Source organism: Amphiura filiformis, chromosome 3 (assembly GCF_039555335.1).
Source record: "Amphiura filiformis chromosome 3, Afil_fr2py, whole genome shotgun sequence".
NCBI lineage: Eukaryota > Metazoa > Echinodermata > Ophiuroidea > Amphilepidida > Amphiuridae > Amphiura > Amphiura filiformis.
The window spans coordinates 46,184,392-46,207,161 of NC_092630.1; the positions used below are offsets into that span (position 1 = coordinate 46,184,392).

General features: G+C 38.7%; 1 protein-coding gene across 1 annotated transcript; it reads left to right on the plus strand.

Moving 5' to 3' along the window:
- Positions 1-17,206: 17,206 nt before the first annotated feature.
- On the plus strand, positions 17,207-21,601 carry LOC140148606 (profilin-like). Its single transcript, XM_072170617.1, is given in 3 exon segments — positions 17,207-17,631; positions 17,634-17,703; positions 17,705-21,601. Coding segments are annotated over 3 exon segments (417 nt in total). The 5' UTR covers positions 17,207-17,342; the 3' UTR covers positions 17,763-21,601.
- The last annotated feature ends 1,169 nt before the right edge of the window (positions 21,602-22,770 follow it).

A 22,770-nucleotide genomic window follows, 5' to 3' on the forward strand; every position in this document is an offset into this window, starting at 1 on the left:
TCGGACATCTTGACCCTTGTTGACCTACATCACGTACCAACACAGTTTTAAAGTTGTTGGTTCTTATATTTTTGGCCCATTTTTGGCAAATTTCCCCCCATAAGTCACATGGCCTCTCTTGCCTTCTCCGAACTACTTTGGAAAAATCCTGTGCAAACGTTGCTATCCTGGCGCGGCAACTCATGCAAGTCTGTGGCATGCAACAATTAATATGATTTTGAAAAAGTGGACCTGTTTTGGACCTTTTCCTAAAATTTTGACCAAGAAAGCATAACAAACATAATTATTCATATTATTTTATCATGCCAATTTATAAAAAAAAAACCCGGCATATCATATAGCCTACAATGCAACTGACTTAACATACACCGCGTTGCAACCAGAGGCGTAGATCCGACCCGGGGTGTGCGGTATAAATCCCCCCAATATTTTGATAGGGTAGATGGTCCATAAAATCATCCCCCAATGTTGACGCCTGTGTGGGTTTCTGACCAAAGTAACCTCATATTTGGCCATTTTAGCCTAAAAAGTGCCAATTTTTTCGCGCTTCGCGCGACTTTATTTGTACCATGAAATTATTTTGTTGCCAAAAGGTGCTGGATTTACTAATTGAGTAGGTCCATGCCTAAAACCAGCGGGCTGAAAGTCGGGCCCGTGAATGAAATCCATAAAAATATCCGGTTGGAAAATAAATAAATAACCCTAAAAGGGTGAAAATGGTGCATCAAATGGCTTCATTTGTGCTTTCATTTTGAAAATTTTCCAAATTCTAAGGGGGGCACATCCCCCTCAGACACCCCCCTGTGTCGCGCCGCATAACAAATTCAAAAATTGTTTGCCCCCCCCTATCAAAATACCCTGGCGCCGCCCCTGGCTGAGTCTGCCTATAATTCAAACAGGCCGCTTTTGATTTTGACTAAAATTTTGACCTACATGCTGATTAAACTTAATTGGTTTTTTTGTGCTCCCCAAATATTATAGTTACCCAAAAACATATATTTTGGTAGATTAAAGATCACTACAACCATACATTATGACTTTACTTTCAAAATGAGACTTTTTCGTCCTGAAAATTGGGCGCGTTGCATGGACTTAGACATGAGGTAAAATCAGCATATTTCAACGTAGCATCTGCGTTTTATTCGGGTGTTTTCATAACCTGACCACCTTTTCTAACTACCTTTTCTGACTACTTTTTCTGACCAGCTTTTACAGTGAGCCGATATTTGATTCTTACACTACAGACCACAATGGCCTTATCCCAATGCAAAAGTCCAATAACATTAACTAAACAATCATAGTGCAAAATTTGACCTCAAGTTGCAGAGTATGAGTTTTTGTACCCCAATTTTCAAAGGTCATTCAATGAATGTACAAATGTATTGGAGTTAAAGAACTGTGCACTAATAGATGAGAATGTTTTGGATCCTGTTTTACACCATAATCATAGAGAGTCGTGCTGGGAGATAATTTGCAAGCTTTTCTCTGGGACTTGTTAATAGATAAGGGTACATGGTTGTTATTTCTTTCTCACTTTAGATTTTTATTTTATTTGTACCTTTTGCTTGTCGGGTATCCTTTGATTTTGTTTTGTTTAATACAGTTTTGTTTGCTTAATGTCTTGGATGCACCATCGGATCGAGTGCCACTGATGTAAAAGCAATTTCCAAATAAAAACTTAAAACTTAAAAACTATACAACACTTTCATGGTAAATGAAATTATTTAAAACAAATAAAATAAAATTTTGCACACACATCCAATTTTCCTGACTTCATTCGAACGAGTGCTCCCTAGTGTTACCCTCAGCACTTCCCTGTTCAGACTTTGTCTGTCTGATGGACAATAGACTACCCCGTAGTCCACTTGCCCATTGTGCATACTCTGGATATTGTATTTAAGCTTAAAACTCTGATTTAATTAATGTGTGCACAATTGATAGATTTTCACATCTGATCAGTCACCCTACTCCCTCTGTTTGTAAATTTCGGGGTTCGCTATCAATAAACTGGTAGATTCCAAAATCAGAATTGTTCAGTATTAAAGTGAGCCGTTATAATTATGCAAGATAATGTTGCATTCAATTACTTTTATTATCACTAATCGTCTGATATTTTTAACTCTTTATGACCATTTTACTATTGAATACTTTAGTTTTAATAAACATCAGTATAATTTTGAGTTCAACGAAATGGGTTCATCATGACTAATAATAACATATTTTTAATAAATTTCGACTATGGCATAGTCTAGATGGACAATTAAGGGTATACGATGTATTGTTGGTCGAAGCAGCAGAAAACAAAGTAGTTCTCAGCACCTTGCCAATGGTAGTGAGCCCGGGTAGTGAGCTTTAGCAAAAATTGCATTGCTCAATAAGCCCAATCGGCATTGGAAGTTTGCAATGCATTGTGGGACACATTTTGCAGTTTTGGGACACTTTGTCCTTTGATCTATCAGGAAAATTCAGAAAAATTGGGGTTTTGAGCGTACAAAATATAATTTAAAACGTTTTACTAGAGTAAAAAAAAAACCCCAAAATTTGATTATTTTAAAAATTAATTATTTTATTATTTATAATGATAACATTATTACAATAATAAATTAATGATTACAGCAATTTTCCAGATATGTCAGAGGTCAAAGTGTCCCAAAAACCTGAAAGTTATGGCGATTGGGCTTATTCATAGATACAGATATACAGATATACTTTTGTAGGTCCTGTGGTTCTTGAGTTATGTTGTAGAGAGGGCTGAAACAACAACACTTTTGTAAAACGTACATAACTCATTAACAATAAATTAAGCAAGTTTTCCAAAGTATATGATTTGTATAATGAACTTCTGCAAAACACCAAAGTGTTATTTTTCAATAATATATTGATTCAGATAATGAAAATCTGCTTCGACCAACAATACCTCATATATACCCTTAAACCCATATTCACATTCATGCTGCACCCTTTACGAGGGGCAGTCAGTATGTTTTAAGAGTTGACTCGTGACGTCATTTGTGGATCGTTTTCATGGCATTTCTCAATGATTACATAAACACTGTACCTTTGTCTTTCAAACAACACATGTAAAAATTCTATCACACACATGATTACGTAACAGCATTAGCATTGAACTAAGTAAGCTTATACAAACTAAGTAATGGCAATGCCGTCAAAGCCTGGCAATTTGAACATAATTCAATTGAAATTCGCACACCCGAAATCAAGAAATTAAATTCATAAAGCTTTAAAATGTTAGACATACTTGTAGAACCATGCAAGCACATGTTAAAAGGAAACCCTGGCATTCTATTTTCACACAACTCACAACTACTGAAGGTGACAACAAATTTGACTGAAATTTACTAATCTAATTTAATCTAATTGATATTTACTCAAATTAAATCAACTAGGAAAAAAAAAGATCACAAATTTTAGATAAAGAAAGGTTTGTGTGATAAAACAAATTTTAAAACCAAAGATTGATTGGATAAAATGCTCCCGGGAAAATGCTAGCCAAAAAATTACCAGGCGAAAAGCCTGAAACCACCATATAAAAGGAGGGCAAACTGCAGACAGGAAGTGAGTGCGCCCTCTCTGTGAAAAAGACCAAACTAGCACAGATGTGCCAAACAAACTGTGTGTTCTTTCTAAATCCAATTAAAGATTTACAAGAAATCTCTAATTGGCCTAAACATATCTACGCGGTTCAAACTTGATATGCGCAAACATGGCAAAAGTGGCCCAACACGTTTTCTGGACGATTTAATTAATCGGACATAACTTTTGAACCCAAGGTAGTAAAGAAACCAACTAAACGTCTTCTTTCAGCCAAGATATTACTGATTGTATTGCATATAGCATTTGTGCCATAACTCTTTTAGTTTTTTCCTGAGAAGTCAAAATGCAATTGTATAAATTTTATTGTTACACCCTGTATGTAGGTGACAAGTTTTGAACTTGCGCCGGTGCACCATGAACTCGTCAACGTCATTGACATAATGTAGGTGACAAACTCACCGGTGCATTGTGAGCTCGTACTCTAGCGATATGTAGGTGACAAATCTTGAACTCGCCGGTGCACCATAAACTCCTCAATATCATTGATATAAGATGACATTATGTAATTGACAATTAAAGCCATGATGTACGATTTCCGTCAAAAATTCTTTACCAAAAATGCTGAAGTAATACACCGACCAGAAAGTGTTTCTGTCCATACGCTGAAATAACGAGGTAAAGTGAAAGAAACCCCATTGACTATTTCGGCCGTTTAGCATTGAGGTCTATGGCGAACTTAAAGGAGTATTTCGTGATCCTAGCATCCTCTTTTTATGACATTTTTCAGTACATATCCACGAAAAAAGCCTATTCCCAAAATTTCAGTTGATTCCGATTTTGCGTTTGCGAGTTATGCATGATTAAGTGTATTACACTGCTCCATAGACAATGCGTTGTAATTTCGTTCTGGTGCACCAGAACGAAATTCAAATTTCACGATATCTTTGCAAAACGAATTAATCTGCAAGAAATATTTTGTACATAAACATTATGTAGCCAGAGGTTTCCAGTGATATAAAAATCTCAACTTTTTTGGAGAAAAGTGGGGGGATGAGGCTGTGGATCACGAAATGCCCCTTTAATGTCATAATTATGATTTATGTCCAAATTGCCCTGTTGACCTACAAAAACAACAAATTTGGCCGATTCCATTTAGACGTAAGTTATGTAAACATAATAAATATGCCAAAAAATCTTTTCAAACTATAAGATCGTACATTAAAGGAGTATTTCGTGATCCTAGCATCCTCTTTTTATGACATTTTTCAGTACATATCCACGAAAAAAGCATATTCCTAAAATTTCAGTTGATTCCGATATTGCATTTGCGAGTTATGCATGATTATGTGTATTACACTGCTCCATAGACAATATTTCGTTCTGGTGCACCAGAACGAAATTCAAATTTCACGATATCTTAGCTAAACGAATTAACCTGCAAGACATTATGTAGCCAGAGGTTTCCAGTGATATAAAAATCTCAACTTTTTTTGAGAAAAGTGGGGGGATGAGGCTGTGGATCACGAAATGTCTTGAACTTGCCGGGTGCACCGTGAACTCGTCAATTTCAGCGATATAGGCCTATATTATGTATTTAAAAGTGAAAATGTCATAATTGCGCAATGTGTAAAGGCCATTTTTTATAATAGCGGAATAGCGCAATTATATCACTTGAGTGACAAGATAAAGTTAAAATGTCATAATTGCGCAATTATGTATTAAGGGCCATTTTCCCTTAGTGGTTTTATTCTAAGTCTAAAAAAGAAGCTGATTATAGAGATGATAGTACTATTTGATCATTGCAGTGCTTCGCAATTATTCTATGTGTAGAAACAAATGACAAACTAGTGCAATTGCAAGTAATTATTAGAAAGAGCGCTATTATGGCTATTGTCAGTTATACTATGGGGCGGATTGCGCAAAGTCGTCGTCTTTTGTACTAATTTTGCCATATAGGCTAGCTAGTATTAGCGATTAATAGCGAGATTAGCAGGCCTACTGGGAATATAGGTCTATATAGACGAATCCAACGAGCCAATTCATGGTCAGGATTTGGTCGGCCATCTTTGGTTTCCCGCTAGCACCAACCTGGTGTTTTGAGCGCCCGATTGTGCAAATAAAAGCCGCCTAACACCAAGAGAAGATGCAAAGACGAGGAGGGTTAATAGAATAATATATACAATAGAGGTAATCCTGTCGCATCTATTCATACATAGTCCTTTTGTTCATCCATTTGTATATCTATGAATAGATGCGACGGGATTACCTGCGGAATTATCTCTATTGTATTATTCTATTAACCCTCCTCGACCTTCTCAGGTGTAAGGCGGCTTTTATTTGCACAACTGTTGGAACTGTATTGTGTTGTAAACTTAAATCATTCTTTTGTCTACCTGTGTTTTCGCGGAAGGTGTAAAACGGGTGATGGAATGCAGTTTAAAATTTACGCCAAGGCCGAATCATTTCACATTTTGGATGCATTGTAGCCGACGGGGACCCAACTATAAAGGCTGCTAGTCAGGTGTAGGAATGTGTGTATTTGGATTCGTCTATACTGCAGACCTCCGGGAACCGAGGACGATGCTCGTTACCACGGTATAAAAGTGAAGTCTCTTGTGTGTCCGGACAAATAGAATTAAAGTTGAAGTTTATTATGTACACAATTATATTCTTTGTATCCTGCATTCAGCAAGGTTAACATCAATGCAGGCTTTCCTGTTTCTGGATGCCCTCACAAAATGAATCTTAAAATTCAAACACCCACCTATCACCCCACCCGGTACCCCGATCACACACCCTATACACTCCAACATCCCTACAGACAAAACGAAATCAGCAAGAATAACATCAATGGAGACTTTCCTGTCTCCGGATGTAACATCATATTCATAACATCACACGGGACATCACATCGGGCATCACATTTTATTTCCATGAAAACTACTATACGATAAGGTACCGTATAATAATAATCATGAATAGCAAAAAGATCACGGTCGAGGTGATCAAGAGGCCATAATAGAGTAATAGACCAGAGAGTAATAATCACCACCCAACATTATAAGTTGATAAAGACTTTATTAAATATGAGTTTATTATCAGTTACAAAATATAACATCAAACGATCAAACAATTAACAAATACTCACTACAGTAGAGAGGCCAACCATATAAAATATTCGTGTCGTTGGACAAAATCATCACAACATTTTTCAAATACCTATAGGGTTTTTGACCTATGACCTGAGTGGGCATAAAATGCGTTAGAGATGGGTGACGGGTGGGTTTTTAGATTTTGATGATGTGACTGGATAAAGATTCATTTTGTCAGGCTTTCCAGAGACAGGAAAAGTATATACATTGACATGATTGATGTTATTCTTTCTGACTGCATGCAGGGTACAATGAGTATAATTATGTTATTTCATTTTATTAGTGTGTTTGTGTTGTGGGTGTGGTGGGTGTATTCACTTATAGGTCATCTGGAGACAGGGAAGTCTACCATATTGGTGGTATCCTTGTTGAATTTTCGTTTGGGGTGTGTGGGGTATCTGTAGGATGTGAGTGTAGCTGGATGTGGCTGGGAGACGGGTGGATGTTTCGATTTTGATGAAGTGACTTGATAAAGATTCATCATGTGAGCCTTTGTGAGGGCATCCAGAGTCGGGAAAGCCTTCATTGATGTTATACTTGCTGACTGCAAGGCAATGTGCCACCCTCTGAAGTGAGAAACCTTTGCAAAATGAAGACATAATTGACATGATTGAAGCCATTTGGTGGACCCTTTTGGCACTATTATTGCTTTAAAGACCCATTCAGTGAGTTGCTCATGTGGCGTGTGCGACCGTAAAAAGCATAAAAACTCAGATTTTGGTACCTTTGTCATTGTCATAAATGTGTTAACATATCATGCAAATGGTTCAGCCGAAAGCCGTGTATGTATTAAGGCAAATATTAGGAATTTACATGAATCTGTAATTTATATACTGAAAGTATATAAATAGCTACATGTATATTTCAACTTCGTCAATACTGCTGTTTTCTTTGTTTTTTGCCAAATGTTTCATTTCAAAAATACCAAATGACAATTTGAATGACTTATCCTTCACTTTTAAGCAATTTATAACCAATTTTAATTTTTTACACTTTCGCTGGGTCACTGATTGGGTCTTAGCAACTACTAGTATTTTAAACTCTTGCGATTGGTAGTTTACAGCATCTTGCGAATGGTAGTGAGCTTTGGCAAAAATTGCATTGATCATTTCATAGCGAACGTGTAGAAGAATTCAAATATCACAGATATGCTTTTGTAGGTTCTGTGGTTCTTGACTTATGTTAATTGTAAACATGGTAAAGAGGGCTGAAACAAAACAAAACAAAAAACACTTTGTAAAGCGGACATAACTCATTAACAACAATAAATCAAGCAAATAGACAATTTTTGCCAGGCTTATTGATAATAATCGTAAAATATTGCATATCGTATGGCTTCCCCATCTCTCTACCCCTCCTCTCCTCTCTCCCCTCTCTCTCTCTCCTCTTTTTCCTCTTTCTCCCTCCTTTTCCTCTTTTTCCTTGCACTAGGGGCGGGGGGCCCAAATAGGCAATTTTGCCAGGGGCAATTGCCCCCCCCCCCCCACCCCCACCCCGGCAGCTACGCCACTGGGCTTAACGAAGCCCAGTGCGACCAGGTAGTAAGTGTGTAGAAGTTCGGAGATATCCAGTGCAGCAAGTCCATTTAGTGATTTGAAAACAAGAGTGAGAATCTTAAATGCAATGCGTTGTTCAACAGGCAGCCAGCACAAGTCAATGAGAACTTTTCAGATCATGGAAGAACCCTCGTCTAACTAGACTATGCCATAGTCGAATTTTATTAAAAATATGTTATTACTAGTTATGATGAACCCATTTCGTTGAACTCAAAATTATACTGATGTTTATTAAAATTAAAGTATTCAATAGTAAAATGGTCATAAAGAGTTAAAAATATCAGATGATTAGTGACAATAAAAGTAATTGAATGCAACATTATCTTGCATAATTATAATGGCTCACTTTAATACTGAACAATTCTGATTTTGGAATCTACCAGTTTATTGATAGCGAACCCCGAAAATTCGACTATGGACTTTGAATTGTAAGCAGAACTTTACCCCTGGACTTTGCTCTCTAAAACACACTGTCAAGCATACTTGTTTATCAGTCCATTAACCACAAGAACTAAGCATGGACGCGCTAGATGTTTGATGAGAGATTAACTTTCGCGTCAACACAAAAGCGCCGCAAATACCACAGATCTTGTGTACGGTGTAGTTAATGGTAATGGCGCGGGCCCAGAAGATTTAAACCATAGCGAGATATGGGCGACCAATCACAAGGCAGATCCATTTAAAGATGCATTACATCATGGCCAATTTTAGTTAGGCCAGAAATTGGCCTAACTCTCCATAGAGTCCCGTGTTAAAAATCTTAACCGCAAGGCAAAGTCAGTAGTCTACTTGGGAAGCTAACCAAGAGAGGGAGTGGGGTGACTGAAAAGATCAGATATTTGTGCACACATTAATTAATGAGTTTTAAGCTTCAATACAATATCCAGAGTATGCACAATGGGCAAGTGGACTACGGGGTAGTCTATCGTCTAACTGGTGGATAGGTATTAGTTTGCACTGAAATGGTGCTAGGCTGGCCTGGTTGGTCATAAGTGAATCGTTGCGGCGGATGAATAGTTCTTTTGGATCTTCTGGATGACTCTGGTTCCTGTGATGGCATATCTGCATTTATATTTAGCAGAATCTGATTCAGCCAGAACAAGATGCTGATTCACCTCCGGTATAGAGGTTGCTGTTGGCTCATCAATAGACTTCTCCGTAGTAGTCCACTTGCCCATTGTGCATACTCTTAAAACTCTGATTTAATTAATTTGTGCACAATTGATAGATTTTCACATCTGATCTTCTTAGTCACCGTACTCCCTCTGTTTGTTGGCTTCCCAAGTGGACTACTTACTTTCGATTGCGGTTAACAAGTTTAACACGGTTGTCTTGTCTCTGGCCTACTAAAATTGGTCATGATGTAATGCATCTTTAAATGGATCTGGCTTGTGATTGGTCGCCCAGATCTCGTTATGGTTTAAATCCTCCGCGCACGTGCCGTTACCATTGATAAGGGCGCACACCACTAAATAATTGCCCCATTGAAATACGTGTAAAAACACCAGTTTTATTTGCTCGTTTTGAGGCCTTTTCGGCGCTTTCTGAGAAATTTAAGGATAACCAGTCGATTGCAAATCGATGAAAGTTTAACATATGTTTCAATGTATGGGTAGTCTTCCGTCTCGTTTTCCCGGTAGGAGCCGCTAAACAGCGCCCTCACTGTTTTTGATATGCTCTCATGACTGTAAACCCGTTTCTGCCCATTTTTTAATACGCGGACCTATTTTCTCGATAATTATAAAAATGCGACTTTTTTAGTGATTCAAATTCATGCACAGGCTTTACACTTTTATTTAAGCTATAATTCGCTACTCTTTCTGATTATTAGTCCAAAGCAGCCCATTATACCTCAAAAACTTTCTGTATTTTACCGGAACTCAGTAGGGTTGCACACATAGCGCATTGATTTAGTGGTGTGCTCCCATAACTACATTGTACACAACTATGCGGCGCTTTGTGTACTAGGAACATGAGCGCGTCTTGTACGTACAGGCTTTGTGTTTGCGGTTAAATTGGATTGATAAACAAGTATGATTGACAGGGTCGGATTTACCTTTTATGGGGCCCTGGGCCAGGCCAAAATTTGGAGGCCCCAACCGCACTGTGAGGAAGGCATGTGCACTCAAATGGCCAAGTGTTTAGATTTTACTAAAAAAATTAATTTAAGGCTATTTTAGCCCAAATTGCAGCTGAATTTTGCTATATAAAAGGCTAGTGCGCGCGAAGCGCGCAAAATATTGCACTTTTTGTAGGCTATTTTGGCCCAAAACACTATGCAGGACTTTCACTGGACCATTTCCCTTCTGGGGCCTGACCTTATACACTGGCATGTCAGGTCCTCTATCCTCTTCCACCAGGCAAACCTGAGATTCCCATTGGTCAGCCAGTTTGTGCGGCCCTTTAAACCCGAGATTTCTGATTAGCACCTTGTCCCCAACGCCATGTCTATTTACTCTGATCTTCCGATCATGGCGTTGTTTATTGAACCCGGCTCTCTTCGCTGATTCTTATTGATTAGCTGTCTGATCTTTTGTTGGGAAAGCCTGATCATAGCGGGTGAAATGATTAGAGACCACAAGTATGTGCTTGGTGTTGCTCTTATCGGGCTCCAGACTCAAAAAATCCATGCACACCAACTCCAATGGGCTGCCAGTGTTGTTATGTTCACCAATGGCGCTGAATCAGGATAAGATTTCCGCCTGATACATAGACCACAGTTCTTGATATAGGTGTCTATATCATTGGCCATCCTGGGCCAGTAGAACCCGTCTGGTAGCTGTCACAGTCCGTTTTATGCCTAAATGCCCTAGGTCATTGTGCAAGGAATGTATAGCGGGGATTAGCAGTACCCCGGTGACTCTTCGGAAGGATCGGCTAATGATTCTTTTCTCCCTTCTGCCCAGTGGTACTCCTATATAGAATTCCATCTCTAACGCTGATTCTCCCGATTTCCCTGAAGAGAGGCTTCAACTCTGGATTGCCACTAATGACATCAAAAGCTGGACGGGTGTCATTCTGGATATGATGCAATAGGATCTTAAGGTTGGGATCCTCAGACTGCTGTTTGGCCCATTCTATCTGCGTTGAGGCTATATTATGAAGCTGGTCGTAACTTTCTGGTATTGCAGAAGCACCCATTGCGATACTGCAGATCAAAGGTTCTTCTGACTCAGTCTGAGTCTTCGGTTCTTGGACACACGTTACTGAATGGCTTTGACATATGGCATGTATGGCTTCCCTCGAACAGACGTTGTCCTTCTCATCTGTACATTGCCCTTTAGTCGACGTTCAAGCAGTTGAATCTTCTGCAACTGATCCCGGACAACTGATCTGCTTTATCATCAGTACTGGGATCTGAAGTGTGAGGTCTCCTGGAGAGAGCATCGGCGTCAGCGTTTGTCCTTCCTGGTCAATGGATGGTGAAATTAAAATTCGCTAATGCAGCCAACCATCTGTGTCCCACTGCGTCCAGCTTGGCTGAAGTGAGTACATATGTTAAGGGATTATTATCGGTTAAGACTTTGGTATCTTGTGCCGTATATAAGTAATCCTTAAACTGGTCTGTGATGGTCCACTTCAGCGCTAAGTACTCCAACTTACGAGCCGGGTATGTTACGCTCACTTCTATTCAACCCTCGACTAGCATATATGCCACTGGGCGGAGTTGCTCATCTTGCTGTTGTAGGAGGACAGCTCCTAGTCCATCTCTGCTGGCATCAACATGAACAAAAAAAGGCTTATCCATGTCAGCAAATGCCAAAACTGGGATGTTATCAGCTTCTCCTTAAGAAGATTAAAGGCTTTGTCACATTCAGATGTCCACTTTTCACCAAAGGGTTCTCGGGGGTTGGTGACTGGTAACTGTGCGCTTTTCATCTTGGAACCTCGTTTGTGGGTCGTAGAACCAGCAGTAAGAGCATGCAGGGGTGCATTAATTCTAGAATATCATTCAATAAAACGGCGGTAATAACCGGCGAATCATAGGAAGGAGCGTAGATCTTTGATGTTCTTAGGCTGTGGCCAGGTCTTGATGGTAGCGATCTTTTCTGGGTCTGTTGCCACGCCCTTGTCTGACACAATATGACCAAGGTAGGTGACACTCTGGCAGCATATTTGACACTTCTCAGGGATACCTTCAACCCAAATGTTGCCAATCTATCAAGCACCTTTGAAAGCCGTTCTTCCATCTGTGGTAAGTCTTTGCAAACACTATCAGATCGTTCATATAGACAAGGACTTCAAGAAGGTTGAGTCCGGTCAGGCATTTCTTCATCAGCCTCTGGAAGGTGGCAGGGGCCCCTTTGATCCCTTGCGGCATCCGCTGGAACTCGTAGAAACCAAGAGGACAAATAAATGCGGTCTTTTCCTTGTCAGACTCTCTTGGTATTTGATAGAAACCGGACTTCAATTCAATCACCGTAAACCATTGGCTTCCAGAGAGGCTGTCGATGGCTTCTTGGATAATGGGGACTGCATATTGGTCCGGAAGGGATCGATTGTTCAAAGTACGGTAGTCCACGCACATTCTCAGTTCTCCGGACTTCTTTCGCACCAGCACAATATACGGTAAATGTGACTTTGTGATGATCCCATTGCCCAAAAGGCTCTGCAAGTGTAGGCGTAAATCCTCGAGGTCAGCTGGAGGTACTCTAGTGACCTCTCTCGAAAGGGGGTGTCATCTGTAAGATTGATGACATGCTCTGCTTGATTAGTAAGACCAAGATCCCATTCATGAGTTGAGATGACTTCTGAATTCTTCTTGAGGATCTTTAAAAATCTGGATTTCCAGTCTGCACTGAATTGAAGATCCTCCAAGTTTATATTAGAGTCCTTGGATGAACATGGTGTTGAGTTTGGAGGACAGTCATAGGTATTGGCTGATCCGGCATAGGCATTCTGCTTCAGGTTGGTCACACAATGAGGGACGAAGACATTGGCAATTATTTGGTTTTGTGTTAACTCCACAGGATCATCAGATACATTAGTAATATCGAGAGTGCACTTGCATCTATGGTAATCTGGTATATCCATGACTCCTGGAATGACTTCAAGACCAGTCGGCAGTTTCGAGTATGTAGGCCGCTCAATCAACACCTGCTGGGAGGTTCTTGTTGTATTCCGAAAGAATCCAGTGACCTTTCGTGTTCCTCCAGGTTGGATGAGCAACTTCTTGCGGGCCCTAAATCGCACAGTGTCCACAAAACCATCACTTCCAATCTTGTCATTCACTTCAATGCTCCGGTGTACTTTCTTACAAGAGGCATGGACTGACACAGTCCTCCAATTAACCCCAGTAGTTTCTTTCAATTTCTGGAAGATTCGCTTGAAAAAGGCTGAATTGGTTCCTAATGTAACAGGAGGTGAGTCAAGGTGGTTGTTGTCAGGTTCTATCAGTGCCAAAGTTGGAAGGGACTCTGATATGCCACAGAATGTCTCATCTAAATGTACGTCCATAAGTGTCCATCCCAAGTACTTCATTTTGTCAGCTCCGGCGTGCCAAAGGGTAAGATCCTTCAGTGAGTTCCGGGGCAAGTCCAACTCCTTGGCGAAAGAGTTGGTTATTAGGGTGACCTGTGACCCAATATCTACTAAGCACGAAGAAGGTCTGCTGTTGATGTGGCAACCTACTACAACAGCCTCTCCTATCAACTCCTGTGGTACATCGGTTCTGGCATGATACGTAACCTTATTAGAATGATCTTGATGTGGATGTGGGCCTATAATTGAGGTGGACTTGACGCCGAGTTGCCCAGTTGTCGACGTCTTCTGTACTTTCCCTGGTCCATAGACCGATTTCGTCTGGGAAGTGCCGGCGACAAAGGATATCAACTTCTGCTTCCCTAAATTATCATTAGTACTCTTGAGGCATTTCCTCTCTGCATATGTCCATCCTCACCACAGTTAAAACAAAATCTAGACCTATTCTTTATTGTGCTCAACATCTGAAACGGCTGCGCTTTTACTGGCAATATTGACTTCTGCTGATATGATTTAGTAATTTCCCAGATTGAATTTCTAACGCTTGCAGGCGCTGCAGTATTTCGGCACTGGTATTTACTTGAAGGAGCTGTTTGCTATGCGCCTATTTTCCTGTCTTCCGCTGCTCCTTTCGTCTCTTTAGTCCATTCTCCTGCTTCCTGATCATGTCCAGCAGATCCATATACTTGGGAGGATGGTTGGTTCTCTCCCTCAACCACAGGTTGACAAGAAGAATGTCGTCATATATTAACCAATGTTAACCCCTTGATGAATTGGTTTAGTCGGATGGTATCTGCAGCCTCTTCATCTATGGCACCCTTTTAAAGTGCGGTTCTGATTGTCTTCTGGAGCCTTGTGAAAAAGCAGATGGTTGCACATCATGGTGTAAAGTCTGATGGCTATTTCATCTTAGTCTCGACGCTCTCGAATGCTGTCTTCAAAGCAGCTATGTAGTCCTTGGGTGTCAACTTTGAATTATCCTTGACATGGTCACCGATGACCCCCCGATGACCTCAACTGCTGGTGTCTTCAGGCTTTCCTTGAGTCGTCGCTTTCTCTCACTATCCGGGATGTCTCCCCATTCTTCCATTTGCGCTTCGGCCTGGACCAACCAGCTCTCGAATGTTACTTCGTCTTTGGCTGGTGGATCTGCGCTGGAAAAGAAACGCAACTTCCTGTACTGAGTTGAATATAGGGCTTTAGCCATGGAAAGTGATTGATCGTGTTTCTGCGGTGCAGATCATTCCCTGATAGACAGGCGCTCTGATGATTTGTATTCGCCTGCGATTTCCTTTAGAAGGAGTCTCGCCAAGGATATCGTCTGTCCATCTACCTTTATTTCGATGATATGCCGTTTGGACGTTATGGGCCTCGCATGCTCACATAGGATTAATGTCTTCAACGGGTTTCATCATCTCTACGGACTATATTCAGTAGTCCTCCTATGGCAGCCAGTCCAAGGCCAAGGTATTGGGTAGAAAACGGGACCTTGTCCGTATGTAACAGCACGGCATGTGTTTCCTTGAAGTCTTCATCCTTCGCCCAGGAAAGCGACATCTCTCTCAGATCTGCCGCCATGATGAAAGCTATCTAATGGCTCTTTACAAGTGTGACAAGTTTACTATAATAATTGTTAGCTATTGATATTTAATATGAATACTTTTGCGCGTTAAACACAAAAATTCATAATTTTGGGATTTAAATTTTAAATAAAAAAATTAGCGATAGGATAATTTGTAATGTTTTTGTTTTCCCGGAATGAGCCCCCAATTTTGTAACCCAGGTCTTAAATCAAATTAGAATTCTGGTTCTGGAAACCAATAATAACATTTATAATTAATTTATTCACTCTAATCCTATACGCTAAACTACAAAAAAAACGTATGGATCCAAATATATTTTAAACCAGTTATAATTTTGCATGCGCTAAAGTGAGTTCATTACGTCATTCATAAACTTGTCGATCTTGATCTTCAGTGATGAGTCCTTGTAAACTTCACACGTCCAATCCAAAGTTGCACATTGAAATTCTTCAGGTTCCTATAAAGAGCCAATAGATGGTGTGATCCAAGGGAGTGTCATAGACGGAGAAACAAATGTACACCAGCAGAGTAGGATAATCTTAAAATCACAGAAGTTGTTGGATCATCAGTCCCAGAACAACGCCAAATATGGATTAAAAGACCTTTGACCTTGGATGTACAACAGCATGTTATGATCTAATGGGAAACTGTGCACATCAACAAACACCATTTCTATCAAAAGGCAACGTCTGATATAATTTGAAACCACATAAATTACTAGAGTTGGTTCTTCTCTTGGATTTGGACCAAGCTTTAGAATATCGAATGTTGTGTTTTGAAATAAAACAAACCAGAAATTTATCACCCATTGTAAAAGATATGGAACATGTACCGAATACATGTAGGCCTACATACATTGGCTGACCTTGTGGATTTCCTGGCCCAGCCATGCTAACCACATAAGGAGATTATACGATTAACCTAGTGCAGCTATTGTCATAGCAGGGTATTATTATGTAATACTCCTGATCCATATTTGGCGTTCTCTTGGACTGATCATGGTAAATTGCAAAAGTTATTGGATCTTGGTAGTATAATAACTGTCTCATATCTGCATATATCTGCATATGTACATCCAATAAAGTCCAGCAAACATCATACTTATCCAACATGCTCTATCCCGAAGACCCGTTCTCCATTTGATCTGTCACCCAAAGACCCTTACTTACAAGTTCAATTTGAACAACAACTTTCATTTAACTTATTTTGAAAAAACAAAGAAATTTGAAGCCATTTTGAAATAGAAATTTGATTTTTGAGGTTTCTGTGGCGCTGTTTTGGAGCTTTTTGGTTCTCACCCAAAGATTCCATTTAAAAAAAAAGGTAATGTTCTCACCCAATGACCCCATATTATTTACATTTTGCTCTCACCGAATGCCAAAATCATGCTTTCACCCATTGACCCCATATTTTTTACATCAAGTTTGCTCTCACCGAATGCCCCTTAGTGCGAAAATGTCAGCCCTACACCTATATCCATTTCAAATTGAAGTGCACCCCAGGGCCGGGCCAGGGCCTATATTTGTTATTTCTTGTTCCCCTCTGCATTTCCATCTGTACTTTACTTGTTTCCCCACATCAAGTTGGTCAGTCAAAAAGAATTGAGCATGAGTCACCTTTCTCATCATAATAGGCCTATTATAAATGCTCACTGAATAATATTTTATTTTTACGATTGGATATTCTCTCGTGCAGTCATGCTCTTTTATAGGAATTTCTTGATTCTCGACCCACAGTGGATTCACATGTTAGCCTCGTTATGTGTAATTATGCTCGCTACAAAAGACGCACGATTGCATAGTCATTTTGCCTGTTCAGCACCATGGTCTTGGTCTGTGGTGCTTAGTAACGAGGTGAATTTCTTTCGCAATTAAATTTGTCACATCCCAAAATCCATTGAGCATCGAGCAAGCAGCCATACCGCAGCAGTGCCACGCTAGCTAGCCGACTACGTAGTGTCAGCACTAATACATACCAACTTATTATAACTGAATTAAACTCTCGATACAAACAAAATGAGTTGGGATTCCTACTTAGATAACATGATCGCACAATCAAAGGATGGCAGTGGAGGTGCACATGTTGACAGGGCCTGTATAATTGGATTAGATGGAGGTTCTGCGTGGACCACTGCCGGGCATGGGAATGCATTGAAGCTCTCGCCAGCGGAGGGTGCGAGTATCGCAAAATGTTTAAAAAGTAAAGATTTCACTGCGTTCCAGACTAGTGGAATTGTGATCGAGGGTACTAAATATCAGTTCTTACGAGAGGAAGATGGTAAAATTGTGTACGGCAAGAAGAAAGAGAAGGAGCAGTCACATTACAAGCTTCGAAAACGGCGATCGTGGTTGGTCATTGTCCCGAAGGGGCCAACAAGGAACACCAATAAAGCCGTGGGCGTCATCGCAGATTATCTAGACAGTTTGGGCATGTAACGCATTTTATAACTTCAGACACTTACTAGGCAGCTTTGTACGTTTTTTTGGATAATTAACAACCTGGGAAATCGTCAATTTACAGTTTATCATCGCTTCTGTTGGGACAGATTTACCACAGATTTCTCTACCAATCGCCATCACTACCATTCACCAGCAGCACCACGCCTTCAAATCAGAATGATCCGATTGACTTCCGCCTACCCGTATTTGTATATCGTTTGATTGGATTACGATTCATTTGTTGACTAAGTTAGTACTGTTATATTCTGAATTAAGTGAGCACGAAGTCATCGCATATTTTCTGTAATAATGTCGCTAGTTTTGAACCTATTTTCGTTCCAATGGCAATGCGGAAGTAAGAGACTCCGTTTGACCTTCAAGCTACATCAATAGCCGCCATCTTGGACTTTTATTTTATAATGTTTCGTGGCTCACCTTTCTACGCTACTTTCTCACGGAATGGAGTCGTGTCATGGGAAAATTCAGGAAGTAGTGCGTGTCTATTTTTATACTTGAAAACAAAGAGACTCCGGATTTGAACTAAAATTCTATATATAGTGAACTTGAAAGCGATTTCTACCGGTACACGCACACACACGTACATAGTGAACGGCCTAGTCATCCCGCGTGTCATTGTACGTGTGTCGCCATCTTGGAGTCTAGTGACCTTGGGTATAATGTACTACATTAGCAGTGTCGCTCATTTTATATTAGGGGAGGTGTATTGCATAGCTGGGAAAACATTTTAAGCAAACCCTCTCAATAGTGCCATAGAAAACTCAATTTTTAACTCCCACTCCTGACACCAACATGCATATGACCAAAGGAAATTCAAGTTGGACTAAATGGCATGACTATGAGCAGAACGTATCAAACAAGCTTCAAATTTATACCAGGACTGGAAAGTTGCACACAGAGTGATCACCATACAGTTCTATCGTGGAAATGGTTCTATTATTAAATTTAACAAACATTGACTGTAATCAATCATCATATTAAAAATTGTGCAGAAATCATGAACTAAACTACAACCAAATCAAAAGAGCTGAAACTCTTCAACGATAGGATTTTTTATTGGCTTAAAATTTGTTTAGCTGTCACATCACTTTAAAACAAGGGGGGTATAATGATGTAGTTGGCCTTGTTAGTTTGTTCGGCTTACAGTAATTGGCCAAAAAATTCATGTTTTTTGTTACTGCACGTGTCAATAAAGTATTTATTTTTTTGCCAATTACATGTAAAGTCAAATTAACTGTCATTTATTTGATATGTTTTGTTTTTTTTGGTTTGAGTTTCAAAAGCACAGGACATCATCAAAACAGGATGCGCACATTTACTGGAAGGTAAAGAATGTCATGTAATGTCACTAATGTCGCCTTATCTATCCATCTACATGTATCCGCTCCTGAATTTTCCTGTCTGAGCAGTATCAAGAGAACTTGAGGGTGGCTATAAAATGAAGCTTAAAATCATGTTATTTGTACTGGAACTAGGGAAGTAACCCATTGTAACTTTTAGGGGTTTGGTACTCTGCTGTACTCATTACCATGATTACTACATGTAGCAAATAATAACGTAATCATGGGTTCTCCGATGTAGTTTAAGGGGGTACTACACCCCTGCCCAATTTTGTGCCTATTTTTGCATTTTTCTCAAAAATTATAGCACATTGGTGACGAGTAAGATATGTATATTATGAGGGCAAGGACTACAACTACTGCACTGAAAATTCAGCAACGCAATGCAAGTAGTTATTGATTTACTGATCAAATATTGGTTTCCCTCATTTTTGACTGTAACTCCACAACTGTTGTCTGTGTTGAAATAAAATTTCCAGTGCAGTAGTTGTAGTCCTTGCCCCTATAATATACATATCTTACTTGTCCCTAATGCGCTATAATTTTTGAGAAAAATGTAAAAATAGGCACAAAATTGGCCAGGGGTGTCAGTAGTACCCCCTTAAGAATCCCCATAATTTACCAAATTGATCGTAATTGTTATCATTCATTATTGTATCTAAACTACGGTACTGTGACTGAGAAATATAATTTATGCACCATATATAAATCATAGTTTATACAATGATTTTTCAGCAACCCAATTTGGAAAATGGGACCTTGGTCTTTAAATGGGTTTTAGGATGGGCCAAAAAATTGTGTTGGTTAGTCCCGGGGTCTCCAAATTTCAATCTACCCAGTTGAATACATGTTTCAAATTTTACTCAGCTGCTACTCATGTACTCACAATTTTTGTTTCATAATTGTTTTATTCTGTATAATATTTTGAACAGAAACTTTTTTCCTATATTTCGATTAAACCCAGGCATTTGTAATTAACCTTCCTATCTACTTAGTTTGCACCTTAAAAGATATACTTTTATATTAAAATTATTTTCCCATTTGTTTTTTTGTAAGATGGGTTGAGGTTCTCTATAAGTATAAATATACATTATACATGATTGCAAATTAATATGCTTGTCCAAAAACATTGGTACATGAATGTACTTTGCTTATAAAAACACCAGTTTTTTTTCAGATACTTTCTACATGTAGATTTAGAAATGTAATTAATGTATACCTTCATCATGATTATAATGATTATAATTAAGCACATTCAGTAACACTCTGAACAAGTTTTTATTTGGCATAGGCAGATAGGCTAGGCCTATACCATTGTACATTGATACATCATCAGTCACATTGTAATACATACATTTTTGTACGTACATTAACATGTGATGCGATCAAGCAGAATCAGTCGGAAATTTTCAGTTTCTTATAAGGATCTAGTTAAAAGCTTTTAGTTTTACAAACCTGCATTTTGCAGAAAACTCCATTAAAATTGAACAACCAGCTCCAAAGATATGAACAATTTTAAAGATTTTCCAAAACAAGAGGAAATATTTCTTTTGTTTTGCTATATCTCAAAATCAATATTTCCGAGTTCCGACTGATTTTGCTCGATCACATCACATATTAGGCCTATTACATATATGTTTCAAAAAACTTGAGATGTCCATGGAAATTCTTTCTTTACAGAACTTAAACATTTTTGTGTCTTTCAAGATGCAAAATTAAGTCAGAATATTTAATTCTGTTTGAAAAAATAGAAACTTGTTCAGAGTGTGCTTTTATACTAGGAAAGGGACCTTATTATTACGATTGTTATTCAGACTTAAAATCACCTGTTTCTATTGGCAAAGAACCTGTTTCATTTACAGAGCCAGAAACCAATTTTGGTTAGACTCTGTTGTAATATAATCATCCATTTGAGAGAAACTTGTCCCGGAACTTTAACTAAGAATGTTCAGCGCAAAATTTCTGCATGGACCAGTAAATGGTTAAAAATGTTATATTTGGGTCATATGTATGTGATCATAGATGCATAATGGTACATGTAAATACCATTTGAACCAATTGTTACATTAGAATGTATGACTATATCACTATCAGCATGTGCATGCATATTGCATATATATTATATTTATGGGACCAAGTTTTTCTCAAGCATAAGAATACAAAATATATGGTGATGGTTGAAGAATTTGATGGAGAAGTCAAAAACAATTCTTTGTGATAATAATTTCCTACAAATTAACAAAAAATGTTTAAAACATTCACTTCCTAAAATGATCTGGAATAATGTTCCATTTAATTTGTACTAAATGATAAATGTATTATAAAACATTTGCAAGTATAACACCAAAGAGAAGGGCTCACATAGTTACTAACATGAATTCACATGATGAAAATCTTGAAATGAAGTCTGTGAAAGATGGAAATTGGCTCAGTAAAATGGCAAAATATGCCAATACTAATTTGGTGAAAAAGTCTAAATTTTGATTTGTGTCTCTTTCTTTCTGTCAATTCTGTGTTTTATTGTCCCTAATGAAAATCTCATACAGGTTATGAAGACCAAATCAGTGACAACATCGAGAACTGTTACAGTACCTGGTTGCAAGTCGATTTCTCCATGAAGGCATACATATATGTACAAGTGCTGTAAGAAAATGTCATCCTGATATTCTACACATGGGCGTAAATCCTGGAGTGATGATGGGGGAACATGTTTTACTCACTTTTTCTTTCTCTTCAGTTTTTAACAATTTGGGTCAAATGTTACCCCCTACTTTTGACAGATTGATGCCACTGATTCTAATTCTACAAAGGCTCTCACCTAACAGGTAATTATGTACTCGGTGTACCGGATTGAATTTTCTGGTGGGAATCTGAGTACCGTACCCAAAAAAACACATAATTTTTTTTACAAAAATTGAAAAGTTACAGACCTTTTAAATATAAGGTTGGAAACCGGAGAAATCCTACTACTAAAAAAAGTTCGAAGCTGGATGAAAAAGTTGTACATTTTAATTACTTTGCTTCTAATTATTGAACAGCCAGGGATGCATTAAATTAGTATGCATTGCTAGCTGATCAATAGAAGAAAGTAATTAAAATATAGAACTTCATCCGGCTTTGAATTGTTTTTTATAGTAGCAATATTTCTCTGGTTTCCAACCTTGAATATTGGTAATTTAGGGTCTTTTATAACTTTTTTTCAATTTTTGTAAAAGGATTTTTTTTGTTGATTCGTGTAACTTTGTTACTTTTTTTTTGTATACTGGAATTTTGACCTAGGTAGGCCAAGGACGGGCAGGAACTTGGGTACCCAGGAGTTGGTGAGCCATAACATGCGAGGACCTCTAAACACTGGATAGGGACATTTGCCGAAATGTGCTCCAAAGATTTTGTACAAATTTCCTGAAAAAAAGGGGGGGGCAGTAACTGAATACAGTCGGTCCATATCGGTCTATACCTCTAATTTGGCAAAGGGACTATTTATAGTGAAGGATTGAATGCCATTCAAAAAAAAATTTAATTAAGATTTTTTTAAAATTCATGTACCTCTTTTCTTGATGATTTCATACCCTTTACAGAGATGCCAACCCTCCCTATTTTAGAGGGAGGCTCCCTATTTTTGTAAACATTTTTTGTCCATTTTGACA